General features: G+C 43.2%; 1 protein-coding gene across 1 annotated transcript in view; it reads left to right on the forward strand.

The window, feature by feature from the left end:
• The window catches only part of LOC143291395 (rho guanine nucleotide exchange factor 11-like), a 105,134-nt gene that overhangs the window by 18,883 nt on the left and 68,786 nt on the right, over window positions 1–17,465 (forward strand). The window contains exons 5-9 of the mRNA XM_076601235.1: window positions 6,687–6,829; window positions 7,849–7,929; window positions 10,589–10,714; window positions 11,696–11,767; window positions 14,351–14,569. Of these exons, the coding sequence (XP_076457350.1) occupies window positions 6,687–6,829; window positions 7,849–7,929; window positions 10,589–10,714; window positions 11,696–11,767; window positions 14,351–14,569 (641 nt within the window). The remainder of the gene's footprint in view (window positions 1–6,686; window positions 6,830–7,848; window positions 7,930–10,588; window positions 10,715–11,695; window positions 11,768–14,350; window positions 14,570–17,465) is intronic.

A 17,465-nucleotide genomic window follows, 5' to 3' on the forward strand; every position in this document is an offset into this window, starting at 1 on the left:
ATACTGGTACTGCAAAGAAAAGGGAACTAACTTTTACAGTATTTCTGGATGTGTCCACATATAATTTGGAGAATAAAAACAGCACATCAGTATGGCTTGGAAGCCTGTCGATACAAGCTGTGAACTCCCCACGGTTGAATGGGTCATTGGCTCCTTATGACTTCGTTGTTGTTGTTGTTGTACGGCAATTGAATCCTTGAATTGAATGTTGTTTGGTTTGGGTTTTTTTTTTTTATGTGTGTTTAAAGTTCTGGTCTAATCCCCCCCCCCCCCCCCCCCTTCTCTCCCATCCCCTCATCCACCACTCCAACTCCCCAGTACATAAGTTCCCTCCCCGCCCCCCTCCCCACCCCCAACAACCTCCAACATAACCCAGCCTATCCTGACCCCCACCAGAATATGTGTGCATTTATGTCTGTGTTTAGTTTGAATCAGTGTGTGTGTGTGTGTGTGTCTGTGTGTGATTGTGTGCATGCATGATACCTTGTTTGCACATAGGCGAGTGTACATGTGTGTTGACACGTATGTGCGTGTGTGTCTGTGTGTACGTGTACGCATGTGTGTGCACAGTCTTCTTCATTTTTACACATCACTCGTTCGTTTATTTATTCATAGTTTGTTCATCTAAAATGAGGATATTAGACTGAAAATAAATATATTATTATTATTATTTGGATTATTATCATTTCTTTTTTACACATCAACGTATGGATTTGCATGTGCCTGTATAATGATGTAAAAATAGGTATATATAGAAATATATGCATGTGTGTGTGTGTGTGTCACGGTGTGTGTGCATGAGTACTTGCTGTGTATGGGTGGTAGGTGGAAGCGTTGTATTACATAGTGCATGCCAGCCCCAGAAAAATGCAATTGACACGCACAGAGCAAACACAAGGAAGAATAAGCCTTCCTGGTTTGTTAGATGTATGTATATCTTTTTTATCTGCCCTCACCTGACCTCTCTTAATGCATACGGCCAGACACTCTCGACTCAACCCTGCAGAAGTTCACTTCTGTGATTTAATTTTATCCCTCTCCTCTTCACAAATGCATGCATGGCCTGTCTGTGGATGCCTTCAAGCGCGCCTCCCCCCTCCCTCCCCCCAGTCCCTCCTCCCCCTCCCCAGCTGTGGGATATAAATCCTGGTTACAGCTGCATGATTTGTACACATCCTTGTTGATGTGTTTAGCCAAGGGAATCTTCTTCTTCAGCTTGTGGTGTCGTTCTGTCGTTTTATCAAGACACCACACAGCGTTGCAGCTGTTGACATCAAAGGATATAGCTGCGGTGCTCTCCTCTGTGTGTATGGGAAAGCCGGAGTAAGAGAATGTGGTTTTGGTGGTGGTGGTGGTGGTGGTGGTTGTCATGTCTCGTTGCTCTGTGAACACAGGATGGATTGATTAGGGTGTGTATGTGACAAGTGGTGTGCACATTGTGAGCGACTCTGTGTATGTGTGTGTGTGTGTGTCAACGTGTGTGTGTTAACGTGTGTGTGTGTGTGAGTGAGAGAGAGAGTGCGTTCAGCGATGATATTTGTATCAGGATGTAAATTGTGGGCCGTGTCTTGCAAGGATGTGCTGGTATGGCGTGACGGAATTGAGTGTGAAGGCATTGACTGCTTACAGTTTGTTGCTTGAGTTGGTAGTGGTGTGGTGTGGTGTGTGTGTGGGTGGCTTTTTCCTCGCTCTGTGAACATCGGCCATAATACGTGTCTGCATTTTTTCTGGTCTTCTGTGCACTTGTTACACTGTATTAGCATATATGGATGTGTATCATAACTGTGAGAGCATCGGTGCAGAGGAATTGAGATGTGTGACACACACACACACACACACACACACACACACACACACAAACGCACATGCATGCATACACTCTATGTCTTCAGTACTATTTTTTCCTCATTTAGTTTTATTCATGATAATGATGGTGATAATGCTAATGATAGTAATAGTAATAAATGAGAAAACAAAGAAGGAGCAAAGGAAGAAAATGAAAAATAAGAACTAAAAGTCATTATATATTGCAGTTCTAATAAAATGCTACTTATCGCATGCATGCTTTTATTATTACTGTTTTATGTTTTTTGTTGTTGTTGTTGTTGTTTCCAAACCTTTCAGACACAGTGTTTGCAGTGTCATGATTGTCTCCTCGTGTGATCTTGGTACATTTTGTCTGTGTAAAGAATAGCTGCTGCTTGTCATTCCAGTTGGGGTTTTTTTGTTGTTGTTTTTTCTAATTTTTATTTATTTATTTTTTTGTGGAATTATGATCATGACATCCAGTGTGTGATCAGGAAACAGCCATTCAAGATGAGAAGGGAATTCAGGGAGAGAGTGTTGGTGGGGGCGGGGGGGGGGGGTGGGGGAGGGAGGGGCGGGAGGGGGGGGGAGGAAGTGGGGGGGCGGGGGGTGTACAGGGAGAAGGAGGAGGATTGAAAAGAAACTCACAGAAGGTGGACCAGTCTGTGTGTGTGAGTAAAGTCGTCAAACTGGAGAAGTGATTCTGACGCAAGTGCAGATTGACATAAGCTTACAGTCGAGCCAGCAGCAAAGTGAGAGCTGTGTGATCAGTCAGTAGTATCTCCATCTTGCTCACTACGATCGGCTTCGGATCCACTCTGTTTTCGCATACCCATATTCAAGCACTCCACTGTTGGCCGCCGTTCTTTCTCTGTCTCTGGACCTTGCAATTGGAATGAACTTCCTCTTTCGCTTCGTCAAGTCTCCTCACTCAGCTCTTTCAAGTCTGGCCTTAAAACCCACCTCTCCCCAAAATAGCCTCCCTTGCCTGCCTCATCCTTGTCTTTAGTTTCTACAGTTTTAGAGTTATGCATGCTTGTGAATGACTGGTGCGAAAACGCTTTAATTTGTCTCTGCACAAGATTCAGCGGTATATAAATACCATTATTATTATTAAAATGAGAGCTGTGTGATCAGTCAGTGGCATCTCCACTGCAATGGAAAGTCATTTGCACCTTAGTTGGGTTTTTTGTTGTTGTTTTTTTGGTGTGTTTTTTGTGAAGAACGATGACTCAGACCAGGAGGCAAAACTGCATTTTTGTTGTTGTTGTTGTTGTTTTGTGTTTTTTTTGTTTTTTGCTTTGTGCTGCAGCCTTGGGGGCTAGTTGGCCTTTAGGAGCCATCCCAACGCCGACTGCCCTCAAACCCTGAAGGCCAAGAGAGCGGTGATGTAACCTGGGCAAGACACTCTTCATGACAAAATAAATTATAAACAAATTCTAGCCCAGACAGTCAGGACATCAGTTGCCTCCTCTGCTGTCTTGATGATCTTAGTTGGACACAACTGACTATCATACAGTATAAACTAATGCTGTGCTATCTTGTGCTGGTTCAAATCACGGTTCAGCCGCCGATATTTTCTCCCCCTCCACTAGACTGTGAGTGGTGGTCTAGACGCTAGTCATTCGGATGAGACGATAAACCGAGGTCCCGTGTGCAGCATGCACTTAGCACACGTAAAAGAACCCACAGCAACAAAAGGGTTGTTCCTGGCAAAATTCTGTGGAAAATCCACTTCGATAGGAAAAACAAATAAAACTGCACACAGGGAAAAAAAAAAGAAAAAAAAGATAGCACTGTAGTGTAGCGACGCACTCTCCCTGGGGAGAGCAGCTCGAATTTCACACAGAGAAATCTGTTGTGATAAAAAGCAATACAAATACAAATACAAATCTTCACAGCAGCTTAGGGAAGTAAAGCTCCAAAAGGAGCCAAAAATAATAAATGCGTTTGAACAAACTGGACCTAAATTTATTAATTGTAAAGAACAGTGTCTGTTCTTTGACCAAACCTGCGCTTGACTGCACCTGCATTTTTTGTGTGTTGTTCTTCATCCGTGTGGTGGTGAGAAGGAAGTGTGTGTGTGTGAATGTCTGGTGGAAACGTGCTTTGTGTCTGTTCAAGATTTGGCGACATAGGGAAATTTATTTTACCTCAGGATAATAACGCTGTTATTGTTTATATTTTCCTCTTCTTTTTCTTCTTCTTTTCTTCTTCTTTGTCTTCTTCTTCTTATCTTCTTCTTTGTCTTCTTCTTCTTCTTCTCCTTCTTTTCTTCTTCTTTTCTTCTTTTTCTTCTTCTTTTCTTCTTCTTCTTTGTCTTCTTCTTTTCTTCTTCTTCTATGTCTTCTTCTTTTCTTCTTCTTTGCCTTCTTCTTCTTTTCTTCTTCTTCTTTTCTTCATCTTTTCTTCTTCTTTGTCTTCTTCGTCTTCTTCTTTTCTTCTTCTTCTTTGTCTTCTTCTTTTCTTCTTTTTCGTCTTCTTCTTTTCTTCTTCTTTGTCTTCTTCTTCTTTGTCTTCTTCTTCTTTTCGTCTTCTTCTTCTTTGTCTTCTTCTTTTCTTCTTCTTCTTTGTCTTCTACTTTTCTTCTTCTGCTGCTTCTGCTTCTCATCATCGTCATTATCATGGTCATCATTATTGTTGTTACGATGATGGTGATTGTTGTTGTTGTTATCATTCATAAACCTTAGCAATCATTGATGATGATGGTGGTTGTTGTTGTTATCATTCATGAACCTTTGCAATCATTGATGATGATGGTGGTTGTTGTCGTTATCATTCATGAACCTTTGCAATCAGCAAGCTTTCAGCGGAATGTGTTGCTGAGTGCACCGACAGTTTGTTGTGGTGGAGGTGGAAATGACTGTGGAAATGACATGGCCACCAGCACGGAACGTCACACACACACACACACACACACACACACCACTCCTAGTCACCAACAGTAAAACAATGTGTGCATGACCTGTCATGAAAAAGAAAAAAAAACAAAACAACCCCCCCCCCCCCAAAACACACAGGACAACGTCACTTGCTTTTTCAGGGAAGTTGCAGCCTCAGTTGTGTAAGTACTGCTGAGTCTGAATGAAATCAGGAAAACAGCTGTGGCCCAGTGCTTGCTCAGTCATGAGCCTTGGACAAGGAAGCTAGCGTCCACGGTTTCGATTCCCATATGGACAGATTTTTTATTTTTTTTAATCACTCCCTGCGCCTGACCCTTCCACCAGACCATGTGAGTGGTGGTCTGGGTGTTAGTCTTTCGGATGAGACGATAAACCGGGATCCCCTGTGCAGCATGGACTTAGAGCACGTACAAGAACCCAGCAACAAAAGGGCTGTCCCTGGCAAAGTTCTGTAGAAAAAAATCCTCTTTTTGCTGAGCAGTTTTTTTCTCGTAATCTGCTAGGGCTGTAGCTCCTATGCGCACACTTATCTACAGCTCGGCATTTACATGCGTGACTGTTGTTACCCCACCATGTAGGCAGCCATACACTGTTTTGGGGGGATATCTATGCTTGGTAATGTTTATGTTTCCGTACGCATAGCACACTGAACACTGACATACAGTCTTTAATGTGCCTAGTTTGTTGTTTATTTGTTTTTGTTGTTTTTTTGTGTGTGTTTTTTTTTTTTGTGTGTGTGTGTGTGTGTGCATTATAATGAAGGGTGTTCAGGCATTAGCAGGTCTGCTCATATGTTGACCTAAGACATTTGTAAAAAGTCTTCACCCTTAACCCTTCAAAACGCAGCAAGGATTGGAACCCAAGACCCTTGGATTTGAAAGTCCAGTGTTCTTACCACTCACTTACCACTGTGACGCACCTGTTGTGCAGAGAAAAATGTGGAAGTGTTGGTTGAGGAAGGGAAAAGTTTTGCTTGCTTAAACCAGGTCATTGTGTCATCCGTACTCCACTGTAACTAAACTGTAAGTTACTGCTGATGATTGACATAGTGAGGTGATGTAATGGAACCAGTTGTCTTCAGTCCAGTTTATGGATTTCACAGTTCAGTTTAACAGGACATTTAAAAAAAACAACAACAAAAACACAAAAAAAAAAACCCAAAAACCAGCTTTTCCCATGTGACTACCGTTGACTAATGTGCTTGTTGAACTTTTGTTCTGTATGTGTATGCGTGTGTGTAAGTTGGTATTTTTGTGTGGGTGTACGTGTGTGTGTGTTTGTGAGTGTGTGTGTGTATGTGTGCCCCCACATGTGTATGTGTGTCTGTGTTTGTTTTGCATTTTATTTTTTGCACATGCTTGTTGGTGAATGGTAGGTGTGCTTGAATATACATATATACGGTATTGGGCAGAGGGTGAAGAATGGTGTGTGTGTGTGTATGTGTGTGTGCGCGTGTGTGCGCATGTATGTCTGTGTGTGTGTGTATGTGTGTGGTGGGGGAAAGATCCAGAGCATTGGAAAAAATAAAACATTAAAAGGGGAGACACAGAGGCACAATATAGAAGGAAACGCTAACATCAAACAACTGTAACAACTATAACAAATGTCCAGTTTGACTACGCAGCAAACGTGTTGGTCAGGAATATGTGTTATAAAAAAAAAATAAATAAAAAATAAAAAAAGAAGAAAAAAGGAAAATGAACTGTGGATCAGTCCACCTGGTTGCTCACTTTTTTTCTTTTCTTTTTTTTTTTATTTACTTATTTATTCATTGTTTTTAAAGTGAATGTGGTGTAGTGTATTTAGTTCAGTATGGATCTGTCCACACACTCCAGCACCTTGAAACTGAAAACTGAGGCACTCATGAAGCTGATAATTTTTTTGTTTATTAATCTCATTTCTTTTTTCTTTTTTTTCTTTTTTTTTTCTTTTTTTTAATTGTTATGATGATGATGGTGACGGTGGTGTGTGTTTCAGCGGGTTCCTACGTGGCCCTGACGTTGATGGGCAAACCCAACCTGAACGACGGTAACCAGCAACACCCAGTGACCCCGCCTGCCACAGAGGTCAACAACTCATCCAATCGGAACTCTCATATCACCGCACCTCAGCCTGTGGACGTACGTGACACATTATTGTTGCTGTTATTTGGCTCAAGTTGTAGTTGTGCTAGTTTTTCGTCTTCTTCTTCCACGTTCCTGTGGGGTCATGCTGTCAGATGGTCCATCCAGTCTGCAGCTCGAAGTCTGCCGTCTTCCACAGTGCAGCAGGTGGTCCCCAGGGCTTCTCTTGGAGTTCCGCCAAACAGAGTCAGGTTGACGGGCGCAATAGCCAAGTGGTTAAAGCGTTGGACTGTCAGTCTGAGGGTCCCTGGTGGGTAAAAGGTGGAGATTTTTACGATCTCCCAGGTCAACATATGTGCAGACCTGCTAGTGCCTGAACCCCCTTCGTGTGTATATGCAAGCAGAAGATCAAATACGCACGTTAAAGATCCTGTAATCCATGTCGGTGTTCGGTGGGTTATGGAAACAAGAACATACCCAGCATGCACACTCCCGAAAACGGAGTATGGCTGCCTACATGGCGGGTTAAAAACGGTCATACACGTAAAAGCCCACTCGTGTGCATACGAGTGAACGCAGAAGAAGAGTCAGGATTTCCTCCTCAGTGCGCCAGACATTGGGTGGTGAAAAGAAACTCTTGGGAGAGCTGGACTCTACAAGGTCTTCAGAGAAGAGGCCCCCCTCAGTCAAGTGTTTCGGCCCTGAACTCCTTACCCTCTAAGGGGGCCGGGCCGCACCCAGGTCATGACTCCTGGATGCCCTTGTATTGCCGCCTTTTTACTTTCTTTTTTTTTTCCTGGTCCTCAGCAGGTTTGAACCCGCGCCACCACAGTGGTCGCCACTTCAGGACTGAGTCACCTTTTCTGCAGACGTTTTAACCACTGAGCCATCGTATGCCTAGTTTGAGAAGGGAAATGTTCCGCTATTTATTTTTAATTATGCACCTTCTGCCAATCCGAGCTGGAGTGAATTTGTTTTGTTCTCTTAGTTAACAACTGACTTGTCCAAAACACAGTGATGCCTCCTTGAGAAACTGAAACTGAGCTGGTTTTGATGAATGTGTGTGGGTGTTTCAGCCGGACATAGACCGGGAGCTGCTCCACCAGAAGGTGCACATGACTCGGGTGATGCTGGAACAGGCCCGCGAAGACTTCCTGGTGAGTCGCCACCCCTGGCTGTCGGCTTGTAGGAGTGACGGCCCTTGGCTGTCAGCTTGTAGAAATGATGGCATCTGTTAATTTGTAGAAGTGACTGCCGCTGGCTGTCAGCTTGTAGGATTGATGGCCTCTGTTAGCTTGTAGAAGTGACTGTCGCTGGCTGTCAGCTTGTAGGATTGATGGCCTCTGTTAGCTTGTAGAAGTGACTGCCACTGGCTGTCAGCTTGTAGGATTGATGGCCTCTGTTAGCTTGTAGAAGTGACAGCCGCTGAATTTCAGCTTGTAGGAGTGATGGCCGCTGGCTTTCAGCTTGTAGGAGTGATGGCCGCTGGCTTTCAGCTTGTAGGAGTGGTGGCCCCTGACTTTCAGCTCGTAGGAGTGATGGCTGCTGACTTTCAGCTTGTAGGAGTAGCTTTCAGCTTGTAGGAGTGATGGCCGCTGGCTTTCAGCTTGTAGGAGTAGCTTTCAGCTTGTAGGAGTGATGGCCGCTGACTTTCAGCTTGTAGGAGTGGTGGCCATTGGCTTCCAGTTTTTGGGAGTGACAACCCCTGACCCATTGTTGGAGTGACAGCGCCTTGCACTCTGCTTGTATGTGTACGGGCTCCTTATTGCCAGCATGTAGGAGTGACGGCCCTTGCTGTCAGCTTGTTGGAGTGACAGCCCCTGATTTTCAGCTAGTGGGAGTGACAGCCCCTTAATTTCACTTTGTGGGAGTGACAGCCCCTGACTTTCAGCTTTTGGGAGTGACAGCCCCATAATTTCAGTTTGAGGGAGTGATGGCTCCTGACGTTCAGTTTATGGGAGTGATGGCCCCTGACAGCTTGTGGGAGTGATGGCCCCTTGCTGTCAGCTTGTAGGAGTGACGGCCCCTTGTAGGCTTTCCCGTTATACATTCCGTTTGACAGTATATTGTCCCATTAGCTTTCTCCCCATACGTCGTCTGTGTGTTATAATGTACATCTTTGAGTGTGTAGCCATGTGTGTGAGCTGTTGTACCAGTGTGACTGACATAACGATGACATTGTTACTGCAAATTGTTCCATGTGCATTGTTTTGTGTATCTGTGTGTGTGAGTGTCCGCACTTGCACTCTTCTGCAGGTGTGCGAGCGTGTGTCTGGTTTCTTGTTTTATGTTAGTCCTTTGCCTTCTAAGTTCTAGGTATCTTTCTTTGAATTTTATTGACTCACTTGTGTAAACAAAGTGAGTCTATGTTTTAACCCAGTGTTCAGTTGTCTGTGTGTGTCTGTGTATCTGTGTGTCCATGGTAAACTTTAACATTAGCATTTTCTCTGCAAATACTTTGTCAGTTGACACCAAATTAGGCATAAAAATAGGAAAAATTCAGTTCTTTCCAGTCATCTTGTTTAAAACAATATTGCACCTCTGGGATGGGCACAAAAAAATTAAAAAATGAAGCCTAATTATATGCAAACTGCATTTACTGTTATATTTTTTGTATTCTCTAAACTTGGCACTTTGATCTGATATTCTGACCCAACAACAAGAGCAGTCATTATTATCATTTTTTGTTCAAAGAGGAACTTCTTTTGCTAAGCATGGAAGTTTTATTTATTTTGCAAACATTTTGGTGCAGATAGTAAAAAAAGGGAAATTACTCTGTAATTAATGCTAAGGGACATAATTTGCTTTAAACTGATCTTTCTCATCTTAAACATTACATTTTGAAATTATACTCGATATATAAAAAGCTTGGATTTTTTTTTTTTTTAAGTGTATCCCAAGTTAGTCTTGAAGGCTTTGCTTCTCTTGTATATTATTGTTTTACACAGACCTAGGGTAGGCGCTCAATGCCTGGCCAGCATGCAGGGTTTTAGCATACATCAGGCATCTGCTCTTTTTGTGTTTCTTATTCTGTTCATTTGTCTTTTTAGTTACAATTGTTGTTGTTTTTTCTATGTTTTTTTTTTGTTTTTTTTCAACTGTCAGATGTTGGTTTAGTGTATATGGAAAAGGCTGCACGCTTTTGACACCTTGAAACCTTGAAACTCTCAGTGTAACAGAAACAACAAAAGTGTGTTAGGATTGAGTGAGTGATGTGGATGTGATGATAATAATGATCATCATCATCATCATCATCATCAGAATAATAGTAACAACAACAACAACAATAATAATGATATTATTATTATTATTATTAATGTTGTTGTTGTTGTTAATGATAATGATAAAAATACTGATAACGATAATAATATTAATGGTAACAACAACAACAACAATAATTATGATAATAGCAGTAGTGATAATAATAATAACAATAATAATAATAATAATAATAATATATTGATAATGATGTTGATAATAATAGTAGTAGTAGTAATAATAATAATAATAATGATGATGATGATACTACTCCTCCTCCTACTGCTACTGCTACTGCTGCTACTACTAATAATAATATATTGAAAATAATGATGATACTATTTTGATAAAAATGATGATAATGTTATCAAAAAGAATAAAATAAAATAAATAAATAAATAATAATGATAACAACAACAACAATTACAATAGTGATGATAATAGTGATAATGATAATAATGATAATAATGATGAAAATGATAATGATGATGACAATAACGATGATAATGATGATAATAACAATAAGGATGATCACGATGATGATAATGATGGTAACAGAAACAACAGAGACAGTATGTGAGGACGCCCTCGGAACGTCTCCACACCCAGCTGCTGGACAAGGAGAGGACGGTCAAGAAGTTGGAGACACAGCTTCGGGTGCTGACCGGAGGGGAGGAGCCTGTAGTAAGTCACCCACGGCGGGAGGTGAATGGGTGAAGGTCGTTCGGCGTCATGGGGAAGGGAAGTGAAGGGGTGAAGGTCACTCAGCATCACGGGGAAGAGAGGTGAAGGAGGTGAAGGTCACTAGGCATCATAGGGAAGGGAAGGGGTGAAGGTCACTTGGCGTCACGGGGAAGGGAAGTGAAGGGGTGAAGGTCACTCGGTGTCAAGGGGAAAGGAAGTGAAGGGGTGAAGGTCACTCAGCATTACAGGGAAGGGAAGGGGTGAAGGTCACTCGGTGTCAAGGGGAAAGGAAGTGAAGGGGTGAAGATCACTCAGCATTACAGGGAAGGGAAGGGGTGAAGGTCACTCGGTGTCAAGGGGAAAGGAAGTGAAGGGGTGAAGATCACTCAGCATTACAGGGAAGGGAAGGGGTGAAGGTCACTCGGTGTCAAGGGGAAAGGAAGTGAAGGGGTGAAGATCACTCAGCATTACAGGGAAGGGAAGGGGTGAAGGTCACTCGGCGTCATGGGGAAGAGAAGTGAAGGTCACTCGGCATCACGGGGAAGAGAAGTGAAGGGGTGAAGGTCACTTGGTGTCAGGGGGAAGGGAAGGGGTGAAGGTCACTCGGCGTCACGGGGAAGGGAAGTGAAGGGGTGAAGGTCACTTGGCATCATAGGGATGGGAAGTGAAGGAGATGAAGGTCACTAGGCGTCACGGGGAAGGGAAGTGAAGGAGGTGACAGTCTGATGCTGATGCCATTAAACTCTCTCTCTCTCTCTCACACACACACACACACACACACACATACACACACTATCACACTAAAATGCTCTAAGAATGTGCACACCACTGTCAGCATACACACCCTACTCAATCCATCCTGTGTTCACAAGACATCACCACCACCACTACCAATAACAACACCTCATTTTCTTACTCCAGCTTTCAAACACAGAGGAGAGCCAGTGATGAAGTAAGTCATTTCTGTATTTTGTCCTGCAGGAACCCAGGATTCAAGGATCCCAGCGATTGTCAGACGTTGACAACACGACAGACCCCCCTGTGAACTCCTGGGTAAGGAGCTATCCCCTTTTCTGTTCTTTTTTTGTCTGTTTTTGATTTATTGTAGCAACATTTGTGTTTGTTTATTTATTTATTAATTGTTTATTTATTCATTTATTTATTTATTCTTTTCATTCGTGTTGGTTTTAACACATGGGTTGCAAACAGAGACCACTGCGCCAAACAAAGCACTAAGCTTTCAGGCGCCATTAGTGTAGCATTTTTGGGGTTTATTTATTTAATTTTTTAATTTATTTTTCTAATTAGTGTAGCAGCTTGATGCATGGGTTGCAAACGACAGACCTCTCCACTCCAGGTGCTAAACTCCGCCCCCTCCATCTGACAAGGGAAGAGAAAATGACATCTAGTTACATCTGATTGTGGGATGGGCCACACATTTTTTATCCACACTTCTGCAGTCTTCTGGCCTGAAAATGGTACCTGACTTGGTTTGAGAAGTTTAAAAAACTGAGGAAGGAGAGGATTGGGCCCTGCGCCTTCCTATGCTGAGCCTGAGACGTAGCTGACATGAATTCACTGTGATGGGTGCAATACGTTGGACTTTCAATTTGAGGGTCCCGGGTTCGAATCTTGATGATGGCACCTGGTGGGTAAAAGGAGATTTTTCCAGTCTCCCAGGTCAACGTAAATGCATACCTGCTTGTGCCTGAACCCCCTTTGTGTGTATACGGCAAGCAGAAGATCAGATATGCATGTTAAAGAGCATGTAACCCATGTCAGCGTTCTGTGGGTTATGGAAACAAGAACACACCCAGCATGCACATCCACGAAAACGGAGTATGGCTGCTTGCATTGCAGGGTAAAAACAGTCATACATGTAAAAGCCCACTCGTGTACATACGAGTGAATGTGTGAGTTACAGCCCACGAACGAAGAAGAAGAAGAGGAATTCACTGTCCCAGTGGCCTTAACTCACTCAGTACGGCCAGTCCTCTCTTCTCCTCTACACAGACCCCTCGGATGTCCAGTGGGTGTCTGAATGACCCAACCTTTAGCTTCCGTCGTCAGAACTGTGGTATTCTTTGTCAACATTCACCACTTCAGTATAAGAGCCTTCTGCTTGCAATATTTTGATGATGGTAATTGGGATGAAAGGCTGTTAACGTCGTCTCTTTCACCATTCATATGGAGAGAGTTAAAAGGCCTGAGGGATCTTGTAACCTTTTAACTTTTTTAGCATGATTGGCAGAACTGTGGTCACAGGGCAAGGATGAGGGAGAGGAGTGGAGAGGTCTCGAGAGGGCCATGGGTGGTGTGGTAGGTTTGTGGTGAGTGGCTGGAAGCTGATTGGTGTGGATTAGTGTGGATCGGTGTGGGAATCTGTGGCTTGTGGGTGGATTTCTGTGTGTGTTTCTTTAGTTTGGAACACACGCATATGAATTTACTGACATATTGTTATTCATGAAATTGTGAATATATGTGTGCGTTTTTATTTGTTTGTATGTTTTTGTTTGTTTGTTTTCTTTTTTTGTGGGGGGGTTGGGGGGGGGGGGAGTTAGTTTGTATTTTTTCTTCAGTATTTTGAGTAATAACCTTTGAGACACTTGAGACCAAAGCATCATTGCTTTGGACATGGAGTTTGTTGTTGGAACTTATACCTGCAAACTGGTGCCCACCTTCAAAGAGCTGTATGTTGTTAGTAGTTGTTTGAGCTGTATGTACAAACCATTTTTCCGTCAGGGATATGTGGTGGTAGACGTTAGAGCGAGCTGTCCCTCTTGAGTTGTGTGATGTCACTTGTAAGAGTGGGCTATCCCTGTTAGGTGTGTGATGTTTAGTTGTTAGAGCAAGCTATCCTCCAGAGATGTGTCATGTTAGTTTTCGGAGCAAGCTGTCCCTCAGCTAGCTGTTAGTGCGAGCTATCCTTTAGAGGTCTGTGATTTCAGTTGTTGGAGCAAGCTATCCTCCAGAGATGCGTTATGTTAGTTGCTATAGCGAGCCATCCCTCTGAAGTGTGTGATGCTAGATTTTAGTAGGAGCTACCTTGTAGAGGTCTGTGACGTTAGTGTGAGCTATCCTTCTGAGATGTGTGATGTTAGTTGTTAGAGCAAGCTTTACACATGAATCATAATACTTGTGTGTTTCAGTTGATAGAACTGTACACTGAAACCATTACTCTCCAAACAGGTGCATGGTTGTAACAGTTGTTAGATTTTTGACGTGCAAACCATCATCCTTTATAGCGGTGTGTGCTTTCAGTTGTTAGAGCTGTGTACAGTTTCAGTTGCTGAACACATACAAATGATTGTCCTTCGAAGAGGGTGTGTGTGCTTCCTGTTGTTAGAGCTGTTCAGTTTCCAAATCACATACAAACCATTATCCTTCAAATAGATGTTTGTTTGTAGTTGTTGGAGCTGTATACACTTTCAGTTTCAGAATGCACACAAATCATTTTCATTCAGACTTCAGTTGTTAAAAGCTACCCAATGGAAAAAAAAAAAACGTTTAAAAACATTGAATGTACTTCCAGGCTCCGTTGATGGAAATCACCTGACCCGTTCCTTGTTGTGTGTCTCTCTCTCTCTCTCTCTCCCTCTCTCTCTCTCTCTTTCTTTCCGGCCCCCTTCTCCATAGCAACAGGGACCAGGCATGCCCAAGCATGTCAAGCAGGTGTCGTTACCTGACGACTCGCTCTCCCGCAGAGGCTCAGACTCGGTCGCGCACGACCGACTGAGCGCCAACATCACGCGCTCCAACTCGGACGCAGCTTGGCGCCGGCATAAAGGGGCCGCCACCCAGTCCACCTTTTATGTGGACTTGACGGGAGTGGTGTCCCCTGAGGCTGAGGTGCAGGTACTGGCCATGGGGAGTTGTCTCCCCCCCCTTTCCTTGATCCTGCCACTCCCCTCCACCCTTTTTTTTTTTTTTTTTTTTTTTTTGTCCTTCCCCTCGTCCCACATCCACCCTCCCCCATACCACCTATTCTTTCTCCCAGACCGTTCTTTCTTGTATTCATTCCTTGCAGTCTTCTCCTCCTTCCTCTTCTTCCTCGTTTTTTTTACCTCCCCAAGACATCCAGGGTCATCGTATTGACCATGACTGCTGCTTTGCTAGTTCCGTTTAAAACAAAACAAAAAAACAAAAAAACCAAACAAACAAAAATCTGTTTGGATGTATTCTTCTATTTTATGTGTTAATTTTGTTTGTTTGTTTCATGAGTTAGCTATAGCGAAATGTGGACCGCAGCTAGATATCCGTACCGCTTTCCGCTTTGTCCTGTCTTAATTCAGGGACTTGTTTTGCTTACCTGTGATCCATTAGACTTCCTTGGTAGGGGTTTTTTTTGTTTTTTCGGAGCTGAATAAAAAAAAAAAATTTTTAAAAAGATAAGGAAGTGTTGATTTAGGCAGTCATTGGAGAAGAATGGATGATCATTTAAGAGGTAGTACAGGAAATTATCTTCTTTTTTTTTTCTTTGTTGTATCTTTCTTGCCTTTCTTTCTTTCTTTTGTCTGAAAAGAAAATGGTACAGGGGAGGATGGTGGGGGGATCAGGGTGGAGGTTAATTTAGCGACATGTGGTGCTACTGACTTTGTTAATTAACTTTGTTAATTACAAGCTACATGTTGCTAAATCTTGAAACGATTCACTGACCGTTCTGACTGGAAAAGGAGAAGGTTGTTTTGGCGTACTCTGTGGCTGTGTTGAGAAAAGGGTGAGTGTATTGTAAGGGCGATAACTCTGAGCTGAGCTTGCGTTTGAAATGTTACAACATGGGCACGCAGACACAGGTGCATGCACACGTGCGCATACATACACATACATATGCACAGAGTATGGAGTGTGTGGTGTTTGTAGATGTGTGTGTGTGTGTGTGTGTGTGTGTGTTTTGTTTCTGACTGACATGTTACTGTGAAGCGGCTTTAGATGAATGAAAGCACTGATTGAATGTAGTATTAACATTTTATTATATATTTATCCCTGCCATGGAATGACACAGAAAACCCCAGCAGCACACAACAGCAGCACACAACAACAACTGCAGCACACAGAAACACTCAACACCCTTACCACCACCACCACCACCACCACCACCCTTACCACCACCACCATACCACCACCACCACCACCACCACCACCACCACCTCCCCTCCCACTTACACCACCACCACCACCCCTCCCACTTCCACCACCACCACCACCACCGCCAAACCAACTCCCATCACCACCACCACCATCACCTAAACCTCTTATTTTTCCCTCATCAGTCTTCTGTCCCACACATCCAACCCCTCCCCCTCCCCCCTCTCTTCACACTTACCCCTTCAACTCACCCTCCATTTCGATATGCACCCATCTTTTGCCATGCTATTCCTTCCTCTTGATCCCCCCCCCCCCCCCCCCAACCTCCTCACACCCCTTTCCACCACCTCTAACCCCCAGTTCAGATGTCTCACTTTTAGGCACACCCCGTTTCCACACCCACACGCACACACACACCCTCCACTGTGTGCCACCTGTCCCAATCACCATGTCCCATCCCACCCTTTACCCCCCCGCCCCCCACCCCCCCGGCCCCCACCTCCCCCCACCACCGCCTTCCCCCCACCCCCCTCCCACTCGCCACCCTGCCTCTAACAACTCTACTTGGAATTGCTCAAACTGAATCCGACTGAGCATAGTCACGTCACTCGCTTGCTTCCCTTCGACGCCATACTGTCTGCCATGGTTCACATCCTGCTGCTGTGCATTGAACTGCGCTCTCCCACACTGTTGCTCTGTTTATATGTTTGTTACTTTGTTTATTTGTTCATTTATTTATGTATTTATTTATTTGTTTATCGATTGATTGGTTGGTCTTTATTTACACACATACTTCCAGCCAGAGCTAAAGTGATTTCATTTTTTCTGCTGTTGGTTTAAACAAAACTATTCAGTAAACCTGTTTTACTTGTACACACAGACAGCAGAGCAACAACAAGCTAACAGCTCCTTTATTTTTTTATTTATTTTTTTTGGGGGGGTTTGTTTTGATTTACACTCATCCTTTCACTCTTCCAGTCGGTGCTAGAGTGATTTAATTTTGTTCCGTTACGGATTTATTTTCATCAAGACTCATCCTTCCACCCTTCTGGTGAGAGTTGGAGTGAATTCAGCTTTATTTATTCATTTTTATTTCCACACTATCTTTCTCTCTTCGAATCAGGGTTAAAAGTGAATTAGTTTTGTTCCGTTTTGGGGTTGTTTGTTTTTTTTTGTTTTTTGTTTTTTTATAGATTTACGCACATCCTTCAACACTTCCAGTACTCGCTAGAATGATTTCAGTTTGTTCTGTCAGAGCAAGAGAGATCTCTGTTCTGTCAGACTTGTGAGCGAGATCGGTGGGTTGTGGTATCACAACTTGATTTTCTTTAATCAGTGATGTGGTACGAGGAGAGAGAATCGTCTAACTGTGTGCACTGATGTTGTTCTGTATCGTAGGGTGGTGGGAAGCTTCTCCGACGTAGGTTGAAGCGGGTAATCTCCCTTTCTTTCTTTCTTTTTTTTTTTTTTTTTTTTTTTTTTTTTCTTTTCTTTTTTTTATTCTTTTCCCCGGTCTTGGTTTGGCAACCTTTGCATTTGTATGTTGTCATGTTTTTGGGAGTCATTTTGGTCGCTGTGGTGTCCGTTTGTTTGATGTATGCCCTGGTTAGGTTTGTTGTTTTTGTTTGTTTTTTGTTTTAGTGTTTTTATTTTTGTATTGTTTTCT

This window comes from Babylonia areolata, chromosome 17 (assembly GCF_041734735.1).
Source record: "Babylonia areolata isolate BAREFJ2019XMU chromosome 17, ASM4173473v1, whole genome shotgun sequence".
Lineage (NCBI taxonomy): Eukaryota > Metazoa > Mollusca > Gastropoda > Neogastropoda > Buccinidae > Babylonia > Babylonia areolata.